Below are 22,929 nucleotides of genomic sequence, written 5' to 3' on the forward strand. Positions count from 1 at the left end.
CGAAAAACGGAGCTGGAGGAATCAGGCTTCCTGACTTCAGACTATACTACAAAGCTACAGTAATCAAGACAGTATGGTACTGGCACAAAAACATAAATATAGATCAATGGAACAGGATAGAAAGCCCAGAGATAAACCCACACACATATGGTCACCTTATCTTTGATAAAGGAGGCAGGAATGTACAGTGGAGAAAGGACAGCCTCTTCAATAAGTAGTACTGGGAAAACTGGACAGCTACATGTAAAAGTATAAGATTAGATCACTCCCTAACACCATACAAAAAAATAAGCTCAAAATGGATTAAAGACCTAAATGTAAGGCCAGAAACTATCAAACTCTTAGAGGAAAACATAGGCAGGACACTCTATGACATAAATCACAGCAAGATCCTTTTTGACCCACCTCCTAGAGAAATGGAAATAAAAACAAAAGTAAACAAATGGGACCTAATGAAACTTAAAAGCTTTTACGCAGCAACAGAAACCATAAAGAAGACCAAAAGACAACCCTCAGAATGGGAGAAAATATTTGCAAATGAAGCAACTGACAAAGGATTAATCTCCAAAATTTATAAGCAGCTCATGCAGCTTAATAACAAAAAAACAAACAACCCAATCCAAAAATGGGCAGAAGACCTAAATTGACATTTCTCCAAAGAAGATATACAGAGTGCCAACAAACACATGAAAGAATGCTCAACATCACTAATCATTAGAGAAATGCAACTCAAAACTACAATGAGATATCATCTCACACCAGTCAGAATGGCCATCATCAAAAAATCTAGAAACAATAAATGCTGGAGAGGGTGTGGAGAAAAGGGAACCCTCTTACACTGTTGGTGGGAATGTAAATTGATACAGCCACTATGGAGAACAGTATGGAGGTTCCTTAAAAAACTACAAATAGAACTACCATATGACCCAGGAATCCCACTACTGGGCATATACCCTGAGAAAACCATAATTCAAAAAGAGTCATGTACCAAAATGTTCATTGCAGCTCTATTTACAATAGCCCAGAGATGGAAACAACCTAAGTGTCCATCATCGGATGAATGCATAAAGAAGATGTGGCATATATATACAATGGAATATTACTCAGCCATAAAAAGAAACGAAATTGAGCTATTTGTAATGAGGTGGATAGACCTAGAGTCTGTCATACAGAGTGAAGTAAGTCAGAAAGAGAGAGACAAATACCGTATGCTAACACATGTATATGGAATTTAAGAAAAAAAAATGTCATGAAAAACCTAGGGGTGAAACAGGAATAAAGACACAGACTTACTAGAGAATGGACTTGAGGCTATGGGGAGGGGGAAGGGTAAACGGTGACAAAGCGAGAGAGAGGCATGGACATATATACACTACCAAACGTAAGGTAGATAGCTAGTGGGAAGCAGCCGCATAGCACAGGGAGATCAGCTCCGTGCTTTGTGACCGCCTGGAGGGGTGGGATAGGGAGGGTGGGAGGGAGGGAGACGCAAGCGGGAAGAGATATGGGAACATATGTATATATATAACTGATTCATTTTGTTGTGAAGCTGAAACTAACATACCATTGTAAAGCAATTATACTCCAATAAAGATGTTAAAATGAAAATAAATAAATAAATAAATAAAATAATATGAATTATATTGCTATTATTATGAGTTATACTGCCCTTGGTCACTCTAGCTGGTCAAGAAGAGGTACCAGTCTCAGCTCACTGAAGGAAAAACATGAAATAATTTTAGCTTTTCCAACAACTGCCTCCAATTATAAAATTGTTGAAAACTGCTTTTTTGTTATTTTGTGTTGTTAGCAAGCCTTGGACAATACTGTAGAAGAAGGCCAGGAATGCCCTTAGCCACTGGCCATTTACCAATGCCTTCATCTGTGGGCATATGGACGTACTACACTAGCGCTTGGAGAGCACAGTACCACAGGCCTCCCTTGGGGATTGCCTGCTTCTTTGTGATGCTGGTGATCTCTGCTGATGTGGTTGTTTCCTGGTCTCTATGCACTTGGTCTGCATGTGTTTCCTTAGTGTTGTCTTCCCTTGAAGGGAGGCAAGCTTCAAAAGCTAGATCAAGTAGGTTTAGCTGCCACTCTAAGGAGTCTGAATTTTGTTTTTAAGTTTAATGAGAAAGCTTTGAAGGATTTTAATAATAACATGATCTGATTGACTCCATAGAGTTTTCTTCCTAAAGTAAGAACAGGAGCAACAGTGGAGGAAGAGCCCCGCTAGGGGTCTGTTGCAGAAGTCTAGATGAGAGATGACTATGGCTAGGATTAGATGAATACTGGTGGAGCAGCTGGATTCATGATATATTTTGATTGCAGAGCCAATAGAACTTACTGGTGGATTAGATGCAAGATGTGAAAGAAAAGGAAGAGTGAAGGGCCAGAGGTGCACCAAAAATCTACAAGACAGCTGTTAAAACCATTGCAGAAGGTGGGAGAATATCTTGGTGCTCAACTGGGGACGATGATGTGAATAAGAAGCAGATGATGTAATCAGAGGGTAGTAACTTCAAAAGAGAACACCCAGTGATTTATGAAGTCAGAGCAAAGGTCCATCCTTCCTTTCTGACCCCATGAGTCCCTATGTGAATCATTCCTACTTCCCCATGAAGTGGATTTTTCTCTGGTTTTAGGACAAGGGGTATCATAAGTAAAAACAGGTGTCAGGTAAGATGGAATAGAGAAAGTGCTGTCAGAAGGAAGATCAAAAATCTGGAGAGATTTATTCATAATCTAATGATAGGGAAAGTACACAGGGACTAAGGATGTAAATGAGGATAGAGGATGAGAGTGTTGGAAGAAAAAGCATGAGTGGTCCCCTGATCCTAGCACTATTATGTACAAGCTATCATGGAAAATAGGCTGAAGTTACATGTTAATTATAAGGGATGAGAAATACTGGATAGGAAAACATGGTTTAAAGGCCAAATAAACATAACTTACCAGCGCCAGGGTACCACCTGGAATGTTAGCATCATGGTACACACACCCTGTATTGATAGGAGGACATGGGTGGCAGCCCTCTCTCTGTTTTACACTTTAACTTGGTGGATCTTTTCTAATTTCTACATTTACTGTTGAGTAGAGTAATTGTGACATCAGGAGGAAATCATCCAATCATGGTTTTCTGCTTTTCTTTTAGAATTTCTTCTCACTTACTTTTATTAGTCTTTTACACTTTTCACACTATACTCCTGTCTCACTTCTCACCTGCTTTATGTATTATGGTTTATTGTACAATATACTAACATTCTCACATCTTAAATTTGAAACTAATTTGGGGCAGTTTTTGGACCCAGGATTTTAGAAATACTCAATTGGAATGTATTTTTTGTCATGAATCTCAGCCATCATGACATTAACTTTTCACTTTTTTGGGAAGAGAATGTTGCTATCTTGATGACCAGATCATCCTATCACCTTGTGACATCATTAATGGCATCATGTCTATATCTGTACAGTGAGCATCTAGGCGATCCCTCTTTTATGAAAGATAATGCAACATCTTCAGGGAAAATGTGAAATTTGACACTAGATATTATTTCTTCTCTATTAAATCTTAATTATTGGTATGTTTATTAAGAAACTTACATATACTGCTTTATTAGTACACAAGTCACACTTTGTTTTCCAACCTTGCTGTGACCCATTTGATAGAATTTGGACTTTGAAGTTACAAGATTGCCTCTTCTAGGATGTGAGAGGAGAAGGGAAAAAAGGATTATATAAGAACAGTTTAACTTCATGAATGGAGAAGATAGTGAGATCCTGTCATGTTAGAGACTCTGAACACTGAGCAGATCAAATGTGTTAAATACTTTTACTGAGAGATTGATTTTCCAATACTAGAAGTTTCCTATACAGTTTTTAGCTTTGCAAGAAAGACTGAAAGGGGTTGGCATAAATCAAACAATGTTGCTTTGTTAAGTGTGCTTTGTACGATGCAAATATCTTCTAAGATGCTAATAATTAGAAACTGTGATAGCAGCATTCTTTTATATGCTTAATTAAGAAGATGAAATAATGACTCTGTGTCTATATTTCTACAAAGGTGAAAGGCTTGCTGAACCAGCTAACTGGACTATTTACAATGGATTGCCAAGATCAAGATTGCAGATGCCACCTATTAAGGCAGCGACAACCTTCACATTTAAGGTAATACTGCTCCTTCTTAGAACTTCTTACATTTAATTACCTATTCAATATTTGCCTTCTCATTGTTGTAGGCTTCCTAAAGGCAAGGACCATATCTTCAGAATTTTTCACAATGTCTGGAATGCCATAGCCTCATTGAATGAACGAATAATCTAATTTTAATTTGGGAATATTGATCAAGTTGGGAACTGTGCTAATTAATACACTGATCTCTTCTATTAGTCAACATATAATTAGCTATAAAAATTGAGATAGGAGTAGGAAAAAACAAATTTCACAAATAACTTAGTCATTTTTTTTTTAACATGTATAGATGGGAGAGACCCAGAAGAATTGAGTAATTCCCCCAAATGGCCAAAACCCTCACCTTAAATACCATCTTTAGCGAAAGACAAAAGGGGGAAGTAGTTTGGGACTTCAAAGGGGAAGAAAGTAATTCACATGGAGATAGAAAGCAGATGTGTAGTAAAAAAAAAAAGTTTGCTGAGCCAGGCAGAGACAATGGGACAGAGAGGAATTTTAACAGATTTTTCCAGGTTCCTTCCAGTGTACCACACTTATTCATCCTATAGTTATCTACTTGATATCTCCATTCCTGCAACAGGTCCTCTAACTACATTCTTTTAGGCAGTTAGGAGGAAGATCAAAGTTTATTCCTGAGTCTTTGGGGCCTTGATTGTTTTCATCTAGAAATAGTACCCATGCCAAAGAGACATTTTGAGGTGGCAAATTTTGCTCTACTACAGTCCAGCCTTTGAAACTTCTTTTAAGAGATTTCACAGTCCGGAAGTTGGGTTGATAGATTGCTTTATCTCACTGAGCCAGTTTCTTAGTTCTGACAATAGGTCAGATCAGTTATTCATTTCAGGAGGCAGTGATGCAAGTGGGCTCGCAACGTTAGCCCTATAGGGTGTAAGCAATCAGGTATTTAATAAGATGCATTTCTACGGAGACAAAAGAAAAACAAATGTTAATGGTTGGAGCAAATTTTAAACCCAGTGTCTGAGTCCTGAGAGTTGCCAGTGGAGAAGATTTCTAGATCTTAAGGTTGAAGCATCTTTTGTAGTTTGAAATGTCTCTGATGATGTCATCAGGTGTTCAGGTAAACTTTCTGAGTGGCTTACAAAGTGACAGGCACAGAGATTGTCTAAACATGGGCTATTGTGGTGATCTCTCTTAAGTTTATATCAAGTTGTCAGCTTTAGTTCTAAATGATTCCAAGTCAAAAGGGGGAGAAAAATTGGAAACATTAGTTTGAACAGTTGTTGCCAAATATTTGAGGAGACTAGAAGAATTCAGAACCCAGTCCAGTTTTTAGGTGGAAGAATAAAACTTCAAAGATGATTGATAGGGCTTCCCTGGTGGCGCAGTGGTTGGGAGTCCGACTGCCGATGCAGGGAACACGGGTTCGTGCCCCGGTCCGGGAAGATCCCACATGCTGCGGAGCGGCTGGGCCCGTGAGCCATGGCCACTGAGCCTGCGCGTCCAGAGCCTGTGCTCCGCAACGGGAGAGGCCACAACAGTGAGAGGCCCGCGTACCGCAAAAAAAAAAAAAAAGATGATTGATAGAACACAAATCTAATATTCATAACTGTGTATTAGAGTTTTTGCTGAAACGCAATTTTTTCTCTTTAAAATCACTCTCATTTCTACCAACGAAAGCCAAATTAAAACTAATTTGTTTGCAAAATAAGTTTAGTTTCATTAAAATTGGCCGATTATTTACTTAAGTCTAGCAAGAATAGCAATTGAGCACATAGGCTTTTTTTTTCGCCACACAGCACAGCATGCAGGATCTTATTTCCCCAACCAGGGATCAAACCTGTGCCCCCTGCAGTGGAAGCATGGAGTCTTAACCACTGGACAACCAGGGAAGTCCCAGACTGAATTTTTAATAGCTCTCAAGGCCAGCAAGCCAGGCCAAGTATTTGCCATCACACTTGCATGTAATACTTATAGATTTGGGAGAATTTCTCTCTTCTTGAGGTTCCCAAAATATCCTGAGGTTCTTGCATCTGCCAGGAAGCGACCATTCTTACTCACCCGGTAAGGCTGCTAGGAACACTGTAAGTAAGCAAGGTACCAGGCTGGTTTTCTAAGGGGCTTTATAGCTTCATAAAATCAATCTTAGTTCCTTAAAGCTGTCTGGTCATATCTGATTCAATGCATATTCTCAAATATTGCCTTCCAGTCAAAGCCTTGTTAATGTAAACAGTGTTTCCAATTGTGCCCTGTTACAAGGAGAACAGATTATTAGTGACTTTATGTAAATACAAAGATATTATACAAAAGTATGATTTACCAAATTGCCGTGTGTCATTACACAAGAGGAAAGGTTTCCTCATATCTGAAAATGAAGGATTAAAAAACCAGTAATGTTTCAAACAAAAAGTCGTAAAAATTATAATAATATTCATCAGTTCATTCAATCATTAATGTAATTGATTCTTGTTGATCTTGATCTGCTGTTAGCAGTTTTAGGAAGCCATCAGTTTTTCAATTAGAGTTCTGTAATTTGTTACCCAGTTCAGTAGTATCGTCTGACAGTTATCAGAAACCTATATTTCTTCTACAAAATTTCTGAAGGAAAAACCATCAAATACATTTATCAACAATTGCAGTGCAAGAAAAAGAAACTAGACCCTTCTGGCAACTTTTTAGGAGCAAAGAAAAGTGCCTTATCTAAGATTATCCGGGTCTCAGACAATGCAGTGAAGATTGGGGGTATAACTGTTACTGAAAAAAGTTCCTGTGCCTGATACACAGTGAGGCCAAATAAACCGAAATTACAATTAGTCACAAATACAGCCCTCAAGTTTTTTTGCCCATACACATGAGTATTGTCTAAAACGTGTCTTCTTTGTAGCAGCTAGGCCCTGCCACCACTGTGCTTGGCTGAGCTCACAAATCTGTTGTAACCTGTAGCTTCCCTGTCACTTTTCTGGCTCTCCTCTCCTGCTAAGCTTTGTTTCCTGGCAGTAATCAGAACCTCCTGCCACTGCCACAGCTCCTGCTGCTGCTGGAACCGCCACAGCCACCTTGGTTTCGGGGTTTGGCAAAGTATTGGCCTCCACCACCATAGGGGCCAGAACTTCTGCCTCCAAAGTTTCTTCCTTTCATGGGTCCAAAATTTGAAGATTGATTGTTGTGACTGCCAAAATCATTGTAGCTTCCACCACCTCCAAAATTGCTTCCATCATTACCAAATCCATTATAGCCATCCCCACTGCCACCATAGCCACCACCACCACGGCTGCTACCAAAGCCACCTTGACCACTGAAGTTTCCTCCATGACCAAAGCTGCCATTCCCACCAAAACCCCCTCCACGACCACCACCAAAGTTTCCAGAACCACTTAGACCTCTTTGGCTGGATGAGGCACTAGCCATCTGTTGCTTAGATAGGGCTTTCCTTACTTCACAGTTGTGGCCATTCACAGTGTCTGAATGACAGTCTTGTCTACAGAGTCATGGTCATCAAAGGTTACGAAAGCAAAGCCTCTCTTTTTGCCACTGCCTCGATCAGTCATGATTTCAGTCACTTCAATCTTCCCATACTGTTCAAAATAATCTCTTGGGTGATGTTCTTCAGTGTCTTCTTTAATGCCACCAGCAGAAATCTTTTTCACAGTTAAGTGAGCACCAGGTCTTTGAGAATCTTCTCTTGAGACGGCCCTCTTTGGTTCCACCACTCTTCCATCCACCTCGTGTGGCCTTGCATTCATGGCCGCATCCACCTCCTCCACAGTGGCACATGTGACAAACCCGAAGCCCCTGGAGCGCTTGGTGTTTGGATCCCTCATTACCACACAATCTGTGAGCGCTCCCCACTGCTCACAATGGCTCCTCAGACTCTCATCGGTTGTTTCAAAGCTCAAACCTCCGCTGAAGAGCTTCCGCAGCTGTTCGGGCTCTTTGGGTGACTCTGACTTAGACATGATGGCAGTGGAGGTGGGGGGAGACATCAACGATGCTTACTCGGCGGCGTCCACGAGCAGAAAGGAGTAATCTACCGAACGTATCTCCCGTCAGTTTTGAGGTTATATGTGGTTAAGAAACTAATGTGTTATCACAGAGCAGCCAGAACCAGAAATGCTGCCCAAGTGTGACCAGTTATAAATTAGTCAGAATCTGGCAGCAGGGCAATAAACAGGGAAGAAAAAGCTGCAGTTAAATGCATCTGGCAGCTCCTGGAATGAGGCTGGTAAGTAGAGTTCTTCAGGGAACAAGCAGGGACATTTTCAGTAGTCTCCCCGAACGCAGACTTTGTCCAGGATCAACAGAATGGGCGTTGCCTGCCAGCAAAAAGAATGTGTCCTCCTCCTGCAGGGCTTCCTCTCTCCCCTCGAGGCCCCCTGGAGATCGCAGGAGCCAGGAGTTTGGGGCCGGTTTCCATTCGCCTCTGGACCCACCAGGAGAGCAGAGGCAGGGCTTTGAGGAAGGTCAGCGGAGGCCACGGTCTGCCGCAACCTGGGCGTTCCCCGCGTTCCCGGGCGCGCTCTCTCTGTTCGCCCTCATTCCCGAGGCTCGCTCCGGTAGCCGGCACCTCCTGCTCAGTCCCGAGGAAGCCATGGCCAAGTCCAGGGGTCGTCTACACCTCTGGGTGTGCTTGGCTGCAGCGCTGGCGTCTTTCCTGGGTGGATTTATGGTGGGTAAGTGTACCGACCCCTTCCCCGGATCCCTCCAGCCTCCCCGGAGGAAAGCGGTAGAGCCTGGGGCTGAAGAGCTGGGCTGCGCGCTGGGCGCCGGGCCGGCTGAGCTCCTTGAATTTCAGCCCAACCGGAAACTGAGTGGAATGCATTTCGGCCTTCTTAATAAAGTGTGCCAGAAATTCAAATTCATTAAATGCTCGCTGAGTTCAGGGTACTGTTAAGGGCTGTTAAGACAATTTAGAGTTGCCACTATCCGCAGGGGTCAAAAAGATGATTTCATTTCCAAGACCATTAATGAGTCAAAACTTTCAACTGCCCTTCTGTCATCATTTATTACATAAATATTTGTCGAATGCTCCCTGTGTGTCAGGCACTGTGCTATGAACTTAACCCCTGTGGGAGAACAAGAAAGGTAAAGACCCGTGCCTTGATGCATAACTCATGGGAAAATGAAAAGAATAGCCCTCACCTAAAACTCGTTTAACCAACTCAAAGTTACACATCAGAATTTGAAGGTTTTCTGCATTTGGTATGAATGTTTTTGTAAAGCTCACCATGATCTGTTTCTTAGGTAAGGGCTTTTTTTTTTTTTTTCCTTCTTCCCCTTTGGCTTCTAGTTCTTATAAAAGTCAAAAGCAATTTCTTGTGTATGTAGTATGCTTATGTGTATATATTCTCCTCCCAGGCTGGCTTAGTAAGCCTCTCAAAGAAACAGCCACTTCAGGGGACACTCACCAAAATCTAAGGTGGAAACTGGTGTCTGAGATGAAAGCTGAAAATATTAAATCATTTCTTCGGTAAGTTTGTTTCATATATTTGATCTTAAAAATAGTGTTTAAAATATTGCAGAGTGAGAACTGTATGAAAACTGATTTTATTCATGTGGGTAACCTTTGTATGAAAGTATATGATATCACATTAATGTGATACCACATCATGGTAGTTTAAATGTTCCTTTATTCCATTCTTGGAGTCAAATCTACTTGAATGTTGAAGGAGCCTTTCTTCCCCAACTTCATCTGCAGAAAAAGTATCTGGTTACTTTATTAAGAGATGTTTCAGCTTCATGTACTTTGGACTGCAGCTCAATGTTATTCTTTGTTCCCCGTGCCTGGGTTTAATCAGGAATTTTATTTAAATGTCATATTCTGCCAGGAAGAGGAAGATGGTTGTAAACTCTGATTTAGAGGAAAGGAGATTAAAGTTTCAGATTCTGTCCACTACAAATTAAACCTTTATCCTGTGTTGCAAATTTAAGTAACACAAATAGGACAAAGTGAAAGCAAAAGGATCAGTGCAAACCCACCAGTCTCTTGGCAAGAGGAGGAGTGACATTCATCCAGGGGAGTGATTATGAATTCCTTGAAGGCAGTTATGACATTTATTTCTATATTCCGACTCTTTCAAAGGAGTATCATTAAAAAAAATTTATTGAATCATAATTTACATAAAATAAACTGCATCCATATAACGCCTACGATTTGAGAGTATTGACAGATGCACAATATACTCAGCAAACCACCTCCTCAATTAAGATACAGAAAATTTACATCATGCCTTTGCAGTTTATTCCTCCCTTCAACTCCCTTCCTTTGGACTCCTTTATATTTTCTAGAACTTTATATAAATAGAATCATACAGTATGTGCTGTTTTGTGTCTTTCACTCAGCATAATGAATGATTTTGGAATTCATCCAGGTTGTTGCATGTATCTGTAGTTTATTGCTTTTTATTGCTGAGTAGTATTCTATTGAATGGAGAGACTCCAACATGTAGTTGATGGATCTGGGGTTGTTTTTAGTTTTTCATTATTGTGAACAAAGTTGCTATGAGCATATGTTTACATATGATTTCGTTTCTTTTTGAATGGCTGTGTTGGATGATAAGCACGTGTTTAACTTTTTGAGAAAATGGCAAACAGGTTTCAAAAGTGGTTGTACCATTTTACATTCCTAACTAGTATTGTCAGTTGTTTTCATTTTAACCATTTTAGTGAGTATGTACTAGTATCTCATTGTGGTTTTAATTTGCGTTTTCTTTTTTTTTTTAACATCTTTATTGGCGTATAATTGCTTTACAATGGTGTGTTAGTTTCTGCTGTATAACAAAGTGAATCAGCTATACATATACATATATCCCCATATCTCCTCCCTCTTGCGTCTCCCTCCCAACATCCCTATCCCACCCCTCTTCTCATGCACTTATTGGACATTTATATATCTTGTTTTATAGGGTCTCTGTTCACTTTTTTAAAATTTTTAAATTGTTTTGATTTATTATTGAGTATAGGAGTTCTTTCTTTATACATTCTTTTGTCAGACATCTTTGTGAATATTTTCTTCTGTTCTATGGTTGGCTTTTTTTGTTTTCCTAGTGGAGTTTTTGAAGGGCAGAGATATTTAATTTCGATAAACTCCAGTTGAACAATTTTTGTCTTATGTTTCATACTCTGTGTCCTATCTAGGCCTATGAGAAGTTGTGAAGATTTTCTTATATTATTTTTTTTTAGAAGTTTTGTAATTTTAGCTTGCACATTTAGGTCAATGATCCACTTCAAGTTAATTTTTGTGTGTGGTATGATGTAAGAGTTGATGATTTTTTAAATACAATTATTTAATTATTCCTGCAAGATTTGTTTAAAAACTTTTCTTTCCCTGTTGAATTGCCTTGGTACTTGGTCCAAAATCACTTGACCATAAATCCATGGCCTGTTTTTTTGATTTTATATTTTCTTCTATTGATCTATTAATCTATATATCTCAGTACCACACTATCTGGTTTAGTCTAGCTTAATAGTAAGTCTGAAAATCAGGTAGAGTTAATCCTACAAATTTTTCTTTTTAAAAATTGCTTTGACTGTTTTAAGTCATTTGCATATCCAAATAAATTTTAGAATCAACTTCTCAATTCCTATCAAAAAAAAAAGCCTGCTGGAACTTTGATTAAAATTACATTGAATCTGTAGATAAATTTGGAAGAGTCTTTCAGTCTCTTCATTCATCATAGGGATGTACTACAGTTTAACTTTTCACCCACTGAGGGACATTTGTTTTGCTTCCACTTGTTGGCTATTATGAATAAAGCTGCCATTAACATTCATGTACAGCTTTTATGTAATCATAGGTTTTCATTTTTCTGGGATAAGTACCCCCGAGTGAAAATTGCTTGTTTGTAGGAAAAGTACACTTTTAGTTGTTGAAGAATCTGCCAAACTATAGTATGGCTATATCATTTTATATTTTTCATTGGAATTATTACTCTTTTCAATTTTACCCATTCTGACAGGTACATAGAGATACCTTATTATGGTTTTAATTTGCATTCCCTAGTACCTAATGATATTGAACATCTTTTCCTGTGCTTATTCACCATCTGTATACCATCTGCAGTGAAATGTCTGTTCATGCCTTTGACCTATTCACTATTTGGATACTTTTTTTTTTTCTACTGAGCTTTGAGGTTTCTTTATATTTTCCATATACAAGTCTTTTGTTGGCTTTGTGGTGTACAGATAGTTTTCCTAGTCTGTTATTTGTCTTTTCACACCTTAACTGGGTTGTTTGCACATCAGAAGTGTTTAATTTTAATAAGGTCTAATTTATCAATTTTTCATTCTATAGATCACGCTCTTGGGTTCATGTCTAAGAACTTTTTGTCTAGCCCTAGATCCCTTTTCTCCTCTTTTTACCCCCAAATTTTATAGTTTACATTTTACAATATATTTTGTGATTCATTTTAGAGTTAATTTTTGCATAAGGTGTAATGCTTGGTTGAGGGTCATTCGTTTTTTACCTGTAGATGTCCGGTTGTTCTAGCCCCATTTGTTGAAAGGCTATCCATTGCTTTTGCTCCTTTGTCAATAATCATTTGGGCATATCTGTGTGAGTCTCTTTGAGTTCTCTGATGCTCTGCTGATCTATGTGTCTACTCCCTGCCAATACCATGTTGTCTTGATTACTGAAGTTATGTAGTAAGCCTTAACAATGCATAGGATGATTCATCCCACTTTATTTTTCTATATCATTTGCCTATTCATATAAAATATAGAATAAATATATCTATATCTAGAAAAATCCTTGATGAGATTTTGATAAGAATTGCTTTAATCTTACAGAGCAATTTAGGGGCACTTCGCAGTTTTACTATGTCTCGACTTTCCATCCATGATTATGGTAAGTCTCTACAATTATTTAGGTCTTCCTTTAACAACATTTTGCAATTTTCAGGATGCAGATCTTGTATATGTATTGTTACCTTTATATTGAAGTATTTCATTGTCTTTGCAGCAGATGTAAAATCATATTGTGTTTAATTTCAGTTTTCACATTTTTGTTGCTAGTATATAGAAATACTGTTGATTTTGCATTCTGTGGCTTGTCTAAACTCATGTGTTAGTTCTAGGAGTTTTTGTAGATTCATTAGGATTTACTTTCTATGTAGAAAATCAGGCCGTCTTCAAATAGGGACCATTTTATTTCTCTGTTTTCAAACTGTATGCCATATATATATATATATATATATAGTCCTTATTGTGCTGATTGTAGTTCCAGTACTGCATTGAATAAAAGCGATGAGAGCAAACATTCTTTCCCTATGTCTGATCTTAGTGGGAAAGCATTCAGAGTTTCCCCATTAAGTGTGATGTTATATGTAGATTTTTTGTAGATATTCTTTACTGACTTAAGGAAATGTCCCTCTATTCCAAGATTGCTAAGAGGTTTGTTGTTTTTTTTAAAATCATGAATGGGTATTAAATATTGTGTCAACTGGAAAAGAGAAAAAAGCACAACATGAGAGAGCTGTGAGTTCACTGTTATTTGCGGACTTACAGAAGACTATACCCAGGAGACATTCTCTCAGATAGCTCTGCAGAACTTCTCCCAAGAGGTGGAGGTGGGGATGGGTGGAGGTCCAGGTCCATATATATATGATTTTAGTGAAGGGGGTGCATGCAATCAAGCGCACATCTTGGTACACGGTTGCTACTAGTAACAAGAAGGTTGCTGCTAGTCACAAGGAGCAGATACCTCCGTTAATAATTTTAGTGCTTTTCTATGTATGAGAAGATACAAGAAATTGGGTAAATAAAATTTTCTCCTGAAAATATCTAACTATCTGAAGGCCTGTTCTGCCAGTTTTTCCCAGAGCATAGGGTATCTCATTCCTGATCTCCACCCTGAATTCCTTTCAGAGTGTGTTGGAGATCAGCAAATGCAGTGGCTGAGCTAATCCTTGTAGAGCCAGATGGCCAGTGACACACTTTAGTTGGAAGTTGTAAAATGGTTTTGCTCCCAAAATCTTGGCTCCCTGTACATCAATGCTGAGATGAGATACAGAGGCAGAGTTTTGGAGGAAAAAGAAAGGGTGGCTTTATTATTTGCCAGGCCAAGAGGGGAACACAGCAGGCTAGCATCTCAGGAACTGTGTCCCTCTCCCTGGGGAATAGGGAGAGGTCTTATAGTCAGGGCTCCTGGTCAGGGGTATGTGATAAGGATCAAGGCAGTAACAGTCCTGCATTCTTCTTTCTTCTGCAGAGTTTCAAAAGGGTGGGGTTGCTGACAAGATTAGGGTGTGTGCAGGGCCTCAGGTGGTTTCCTGGCTGCTCCTCCTTTGATTTGCAACTGTTGGAATGTCGTGGAGGCTGGAGTCTTGCCTACAAGAAATGGTGGACAAAAAGGCCTCCGTGCCTGGAAGCCTGTAGGGCCCCGCTCAGTTTCAGTTTTTCTGCAACAATTTATATGATCATATAACTTTTCTTGTTTTCTGCTTTAGCGGATTACTATGGTGATTCCTTTATTTCTTCACTGACTTTTTGGGGGGATCAAATTCTGTCAAGAATAGTGTTACAGTCTCCTCCAGGAATGTGAAATTGTCTATTTCCCCCATTAATTCTGTTAATTTTTGCATTATGTATTATGAAACTCATTTATTAGACATATACACATTAATATTATGTCTTCAAGACAGAACTAACCTTTTATCTTTGTGAAATGTTCTTTATCTTTGGTAATAATCTCTATATTTAAGCATATTTTAGCAGTGGTGATACAGGGAGATTCATGTAAATAGGATGATATTTATGTCTGAGAGAAGATCTTGTGCAAAGGCTAACAATGGTGGTCATTTTAGGAGACCAATTAACATATTAAATGATATAGAGTGAAGAAGTTTATAAGGTGAGTGGTGGGAAATGAAGCTGGAAAGGTGAAACAGTGGATTAGTTGAAAAAGGGCGCAAATGCCATGCCTAGTGTGAACTTTATAATGTAGAAGATAGAAGGCTTTTAAAAGCAGTTGATCAAAATGATCAGATAAATGATTTAAAAATAACACAATTTCTCAAGGTCAGACAACTGCAACTTTCAGATGCCAGCCCTGGCATTTAATACTTAGGAAATTATGGACAAGGTATTTAACTACTCTCTGTTTCCTTATTTGCAAAACGGGGACAATGGCAGAAGGGTGGTGAGGATTGAATGAGAAAGCCCAGGTGAAATACCTGTTCCAGTTCCTGGCATATAGTAAGTTTTCAATAAGTACTGGTTTTTCTTTACTGTCTGTCTTTTTTGGTTGTACTATGATTGATTAAAAAAACAATCTACGAAAGTATCATTACCCTACTTATGGAGGGAGAGGGTTTGGGAAACTTTTAAAATATTATTTACCTCAAGCCAAGTGAATTTCATTTAGAACTATGTTTGTGAAGTCATTTAACTGTTCCAAATCATTTAGACTCAGAACCTAGAGAACATTGCTCAAATTCAGTTCAACAAACCTGTATTGTGTAATTCCTGGGTAACAGGCCAGTATTGAGCATTAGGGAATATACAAATAAAATTGCATGGACTCTACTTTCAATGAGATAAATAGACAACTGCGTACAATAGGATGAAAACAGCAGTAGAAATGTATGTTAACAAGACTGCCCAACTGGTCTCTGGCAAACATTATGATCTGTTTTTCAGAATGTCCTCATTTCCTGTTAAGCAGCAAGAAGTTAGCACCACTGATGTAGACGCATGCCATCCTTCCAGCATGTTTTCTCATACCCAAACCTCTGCTGATTGAATGTGTTCACCATGGGATGTGTTCTTTTCTGTGGGAACATAGTGTGAAAACTGCAGTGACACACAAATATTTAAAAACTGGCATCTCTAGAAAGCTCTAGCTGGGTTTTTTATATCCCTGTTATAGAAATGATAACTTAATGCCTAAAATATGAGTTATGCATCTAGAATAGTTCTTAGGTACATTTTCTGAATATAGTCTTTAACTCCTCCTTTTATTTTCATTTTAGTTCTTTTACAGAGCTACCTCATCTGGCAGGAACAGAACAAAATTTGCTGCTGGCCAAGAAAATCCAAACCCAGTGGAAGAAATCTGGACTGGATTCAGCCAAGTTGGTTCATTATGATGTTCTCCTGTCTTACCCTAATGAGACAAATGCCAACTACATATCAATCACGGATGAACATGGAAATGAGGTGATTGTTTTACAATATTGTGTTACTTTCAGGTGTATAGCAAAGTGATTTAGTTTTTTTTTAATATATATATATTTTTAGATTATTTTCCATTATAGGTTATTATAAGATATTGAATATTGTTCCCTGTGTTATACAGTAAATCTTTGTTGCTTATCTACTTTATATATAGTAGTGTGTATCTGTTAATCCCATGCTCCTATTTTATCCCTCCCCCTCTTCCCTCTTTGGTAATCATAAGTTTATTTTCTATGTCTGTGAGTCTTTCTCTTTTGTATATAGATTCACTTATATTATTTTTTAGATTCCACATATAGGTGATATCATATATTTGTCTTCCTCTTTCTGACTTACTTCACTTAGCATGATATTCTCTAGGTCTACCCATGTTGCTGCAAATGGCAATTTCATTCTTTTTTTATGGCTGAGTAATATTCCATTGTATATATAAACCACATCTTATTAAAACAACCATCTGTTGATGGGCACTTGGGTTGTTTCCATGTCTTGGCTATTGTGAACATAAATAGTGAACATTTGGGTGTATGTACCTTTTTGAATTAGATTTTTTGTCTTTTTTGGATATATGCCCAGGAGTAGGATTGCTGAATCATATGGTAGCTCTATTTTTAGTTTTTTAAGGAACCTCCATACTGTTCTCCATAGTGGCTGTACCAACTTACATTCCCACTAACAGTGTAGGGGGGTTCCCTTTTCTCCACACCTTTTCCAGCATTTGTTTTTTTAAAATTTCTTTGAAGTATAGTTGATTTACAATGCTATGCCAATCTCTGCTTTACAGCAAAGTGACTCAGTTATACACATAGAGACATTCTTTTTTTTATATTCTTTTCCATTATGGTTTTTTCAAGCATATGTTGTTTGTAGACTTCTTGATGATTGCCATTCTTACCACTGTGAGGTGATACCTCATCGTGGTTTCCATTTACATTTCTCTGATGGTTAGCAATGTTGAGCATCTTTTCCTGTGTCTGTTTGACATCTGTATGTCTTCTTTGGAGAAGTGTCTATTTAGGTCTTTTGCCCACAAAATGCATTATTCCTTAATAGCAATCTGAAATAATTCTAACTTCATGTGTTTCAATTCTTGCTAGGTTTTCAATACATCATACCATGAGCCACCACCAGATGGATATGAGGATGTTAAAAATATTGTACCACCCTATAATGCCTTTTCACCGCAGGGCACACCAGAGGTAAAATAAAAGACATTTTTTATTCAACTGTTTAAATCTTTTTTAAAGAAACCTATGTAGAGGACTAAAACCAAGATTAGGTGGATCATACATGCTAATTCATACTTTGAGGTTTGATGCTATATACAGCCTTCCTAAAAATAATTTTTAAAAAAGAAAAAGAAAAAAATAAAGAAAATAAGTACATGAAAATTGGACCCTGATAAGCAGATGCCACTCTTTGAAATAATTAAGAAACTGCTGAACATGTCTTTAATTCAGTAACAACAATAGATGGTTTTCAAGCTTTTTTCCTTTGTTCATAGTCTGACTTTGTTATAGATTTATAGATCTGAATTTATAAATCATACCACAGAAATTCTTAAATTAATACCATGGTTGGAAATCAAACATAGTTAGGATTTTAAAAATTACTTTTATTTATCCTATTTCCCATGGCTCAGGATATGCTAATAATTTCCTCAAGACAGAGCACACTGTCTAAAATGTTTTACATATTGTCTTTTTTTTTTTTAAACTTTCAGGATACTGAAATATTTTTAAAGACTTCTACAGAATTAGCATGGATCTGTTTATTAAGCCCAAGGCAGGAAAGATAACTTTTGATGATGCAGTATTGCGGAGCAAACTTATTCTTTGGTTTCCTCTTTAATTATAGCGGTATTATGTATTTTTTATTTTGTTTGATTTTTGTTTTCCTACAGGGGGAGCTTGTATATGTGAACTACGCTCGTACTGAAGACTTTTTCAAACTAGAAAGAGAGATGAATATCAACTGCACTGGAAAAATTGTTATTGCAAGATATGGGAAAATCTTCAGAGGAAATAAAGTATTGTGTTACTTGCTTTTCTAGAGGGAAAAAGACAGGATATAACCTGTGAATATAAGTGATCAGCTTGCATTATGGTTTCCAAAATTGCTTTATATATATATATATATATATATATATATATATATATATATATATATATATATACACACACACACACACACACACATATATATATATATATGTAAATTTGCTATTTTCATGGTTGCACAGAAAATCCTGGTTTATTTTTGAGGTTTTTTTGTTTGTTTTTTGCTACCTCACATATCTAGAAAGGGAAATTATTCTTAATAGTTTTATTACCAAAGCAATGTTATTTTTTATTTAATTGAAGAAATTCTGTATAACCTAAAAAATGAAAATCTCCCATGTATTACTCAATTTCGTGCCCAGACATAATCAATCTTAACAGGTCTTTCCAGGCCTATGAAATATGAATATATTATATGAATATAAGTATTCTCCATATACTCATATTACATAATTTTTTTTTTTACAAAGAGGGCATTAGATACTATATATTATATAACTTTATTTTTTCTCTCAATAATAACTCAAGGGTATTCTTCCATGTCAACACATTGAGAGTTGTATAATAAAGTGGTTAAGAGTATAGGTAGCTAGATCCATACAACCTGGGTTCTGATCTGGTCTGGGCCCCCTATTCTCTAGATCTTTTCCTGTGAGCAAGTTAGTTAACCTCTCTGTGCCAGTGTTTCCTCATATATGAAATAGGAATGCTAATAATAACACTAATCTCTTAGAATCCACAGTAGGATTAATCGACTTTAGGTTTGACAGCGCTTAGGATAGTTACCGGTACTTAGTAATTTCTCGGTAACTGCTTATCAAGTAAATACCTCATTACTTAGATGGCTATGTAGTATTTCACAGAATTGATAAGCAGTTTATTTAACCATTGCTCTGTTGACAGATCCTTGGCTTGTCTTAAATTTGTTACTATTAAAATAACTATATTGTTGGCATCTTTGTCCATATGTACTTGAACATTCGTGTGAAGATTTTTGTAATATAGATTCATTCCTAGAAGTTGAATGACTAAATCATAATGCACAGTTGACTCTTGAACAACACAGATTTGAACTGCATGGGTCCACATATACGTGGATATTTTTCAATAATAAGTAGTACAATACTACATGGTTGGACGTTAGTTAAACCCGCGGATGCAGAGGAATGGCGGATACAGAGGGCCAACTATAAGTTATTCTTGGATTAACCCTGCATTGTGCAAGGGTCAATTGTGTATTATTTCAAAAGTTTGATGGGCATCATTGAGTTGTGCCAGATTTTACTCTTTCTAATATTATAAAAGAGTGCTTTCTGAATACTGGAAAGTGTTTAAGTTGACTGATAGTTATCTATCATTCGCTATAATACTTCTGGTAATAAAGAATTCAGTATCTTACAGGAGAGATTTTCCTATTTGTGGTCAGTTTGAATTGTTAGAAAAAATGTTTACAAACACTATGGGCAATGTTTCACACACTATGTTCTGTGTAGAATTTTATGTTTTATGTTATGTTATTTATTTTTTGACCACACGGCGTGGCTTGTGGTATCTTAGCTCCCCAACCAGGGATTGACCCCGGGCCCTCTGCAGTGAGACTGCAGAGTGTTAACAGTGGACCGCCAGGGACTTCACCTGTGTAGAATTTTAAATTAGTTTAGTTCCACAAATATTTACATCATGCTTACTCTATGATGTACTAAATGTTGGAGGGTATATAGTTAAAAAAGAGTAAGACAGGGTCCCATTCTCAAAAACAGCCTCAATGTAGTAGGGGAGAAAGATGTTTAAAACGTATTTTATAATGCTTTAATCCATCTAGTAATGTAATTATATACAAAATATAGAAGACGTACCAAGAAGGGAGACATTAATTTTGCAGTTTGAGTGATAATAGGAATGCTTCACAGAAAAGGCAATAACTTGTTTGGAATTATGTTGAATAATGAGAGTTGTTAAGTCTACCAAGACAGAAATTGTATTCAAGGCAAAGAGAACTGAATGTGTAACAATGTGATGATAAAAGTGTATATATTTCCTTATGTCATTAAATTGATTTGTTCTTAGATTTGTAAATCAGTCATTTTCCATTTCTACATTATGGATTGCACATTGCCCCTGTAGGTTAAAAATGCCATGTTAGCAAGAGCCAAAGGAATCATCTTGTACTCCGATCCAGCTGACTACTCTGCCCCTGGGGTACAGCCATACCCAAAAGGATGGAACCTTCCTGGAACTGCAGCCCAGAGAGGGAATGTGTTAAACTTGAATGGTGCTGGTGACCCGCTCACTCCAGGCTATCCAGCTAAAGGTAATAGATAAGCCTGTTATGGTCCACTCATTTTTGCAAAAATATTACTTGCCCTTATAGAAGGCATAAAAGCAAGCAAGCATCTATAGAATAACATTAAAACTGTGTGCAATTATATTTTGGATTGCTATTGCTAGGAATTCAAAAGCATTTCCCTTTTATTTCAGTTTTAAATTTTCATGAAGTGAGGACATGGAGAGGGGAAGGGGTCAGTTCAATTCTCTCTCTACCTTTAGTAGAGGTTCAGAAACACAGATTCTTATGTCCAAAGTAATATTACTCTTACCAAACCAGAACTTAGGGTTTCTGAATTGTCTAACGATTTTATTCTTCTGTAGATCATGTATTTCTATTTTTAAAAATACCAATGGGTTTTTTGTGTTATTTACTATGTGAAATGTGAAAAGTTTTGACATCTGCATAACCATATCCACAATCAAGATAATGAACATATCCATTACCCAAAAAAGTTTCCTCTCATCTTTTTGTACAGCCTTCCTCTCAACCCTACCCCCTCCCTGCCAATCCCTAGGAAATCATTGATTTTCTTTCTGTCAGTATAGTTATTTTGAGATTAATTTATGTTGATGTCTGTGTCAGTATTTCATTTCTTTTTTTTTTTGATGAATGGGATTCCATTGAATGGATACTCTACAGTTTGTTTATTCATTTACTTTTTGTTGGAAATTTGGATTGCTTTAAGTTTTGGAGATATTACACATAAAGCTATGAACAGTTGTATGCAAGTCTTTATATGTACATATGTTTTTACTTCTCTTGAGTAAATACATAGAAATTGCACGGCTGGATAATATGATAGATGATTTTCAAATTGTTTTCCAAATTGGTTGTACCATTTTACATTGCAGCAGCAGTGTATGAGTGTTCCAGCTGCTACACCGTCGTCAACACTTAGTATGGTCAATCTTGTTAACTTTACGTTCTAATAGATATGTACATCCTCCAAGTTACAATTCTTTTTCAAAGTTTTGGTAGCTATTCTAGGTCCTTCCCATGTGAATTTTAGAACCAACTTATCAATTTCTACCAAAAAGTCTCCTGGGAGGTTGATTTGAGATTGAATTAAACCTATAGATCAGTTTGAGCAGAATTGACATTTTAAAAATATTGAATCTTCTGATCCATGAATATGGCACAACTCTCCATTTACTTAGGTATTCTTTACTTTCTCTCAGCATGTTTGTAGTTTCACTGTACAGACCATGCATGTCTATTTTCACATTTACCCATACAAATTTCAAAGTTTTATGCTGTTTTAAATTACATTTTAAATTTCAATTTCCAGTTGGTCATTGCTAGTAAATAGAAATGTTATTTTATTTTTAATTTAATAAATAAATAAATTAATTAATTTATGGCTGTGTTGGGTCTTCGTTTCTGTGCGAGGGCTTTCTCTAGTTGTGGCAAGCGGGGGCCACTCTTCATCGCGGTGCGTGGGCCTCTCACTATCACGGCCTCTCTTGTTGCGGAGCACAGGCTCCAGACGTGCAGGCTCAGTAGTTGTGGCTCACGGGGCTAGTTGCTCCGCGGCATGTGGGATCCTCCCAGACCAGGGCTCGAACCCGTGTCCCCTGCATTGGCAGGCAGATTCTCAACCACTGTGCCACCAGGGAAGCCCTATTTTATTTTTAGAAGAAATATATTGATCTTGTATTATGAAAACTTGTTAAACTAATTCATCCTACTAGGTTTTTGTGGATTCTGTCAGAGTTTTTGCATAGATGATCATGTCATCAGCAAATAAAGACAGTTTTATTTCTTTGTTTCTAATCTGGGTGCCTTTTATTTTCTTTTCTTATTGTAGCGTCTGGTACCTCTAGAACATTGCTGAAAAAAGTTGTTAGAGCAGATATCCTTGCCATGTTCCTGCCCCAAAGACTGTCCTAGTCTTTCTCTGTTAAGTATAATAGTAGCTGTATATTTTTTATAGATTCTTTTTATCAGATTGAGGAAGTTCACTTCTAAAGTGCTACGAGTTTTATCTTAGCACATTTATCTCATTTCACTAGCAGTATGTATTGGATTTTGTCAAATGCTTTTTAAAATTTTTTAATTTTTGGCTGTGTTGGGTCTTCGTTGCTATGCATGGGCTTTCTCTAGTTGTGTCGAGCTGGGGTTACTCTTCCTCGTGGTGTGTGGGCTTCTCATTGCAGTGGCTTCTCTTGTTGTGGAGCATGGGCTGTAGGCACGCAGGCTTCAGTAGTTGTGGCTCGCAGG

At 37.5% G+C, this 22,929-nt stretch overlaps 1 protein-coding gene and 1 pseudogene across 1 annotated transcript in view; one reads left to right on the forward strand and one right to left on the reverse strand.

Annotated features, from left to right (window-relative positions):
* Positions 1 to 6,547: 6,547 nt before the first annotated feature.
* LOC132526228 (heterogeneous nuclear ribonucleoprotein A1-like) lies at positions 6,548 to 8,745 on the reverse strand (annotated as a pseudogene).
* The window catches only part of NAALAD2 (N-acetylated alpha-linked acidic dipeptidase 2), a 45,198-nt gene continuing 30,898 nt past the window's right edge, over positions 8,630 to 22,929 (forward strand). Inside the window, exons 1-6 of the mRNA XM_060160202.1 lie at positions 8,630 to 8,819; positions 9,505 to 9,616; positions 16,116 to 16,302; positions 17,418 to 17,519; positions 18,224 to 18,349; positions 20,505 to 20,691. Of these exons, the coding sequence (XP_060016185.1) occupies positions 8,738 to 8,819; positions 9,505 to 9,616; positions 16,116 to 16,302; positions 17,418 to 17,519; positions 18,224 to 18,349; positions 20,505 to 20,691 (796 nt within the window). The 5' untranslated portion in view covers positions 8,630 to 8,737. The remainder of the gene's footprint in view (positions 8,820 to 9,504; positions 9,617 to 16,115; positions 16,303 to 17,417; positions 17,520 to 18,223; positions 18,350 to 20,504; positions 20,692 to 22,929) is intronic.

This window comes from Lagenorhynchus albirostris, chromosome 9 (genome assembly GCF_949774975.1).
Source record: "Lagenorhynchus albirostris chromosome 9, mLagAlb1.1, whole genome shotgun sequence".
Lineage (NCBI taxonomy): Eukaryota > Metazoa > Chordata > Mammalia > Artiodactyla > Delphinidae > Lagenorhynchus > Lagenorhynchus albirostris.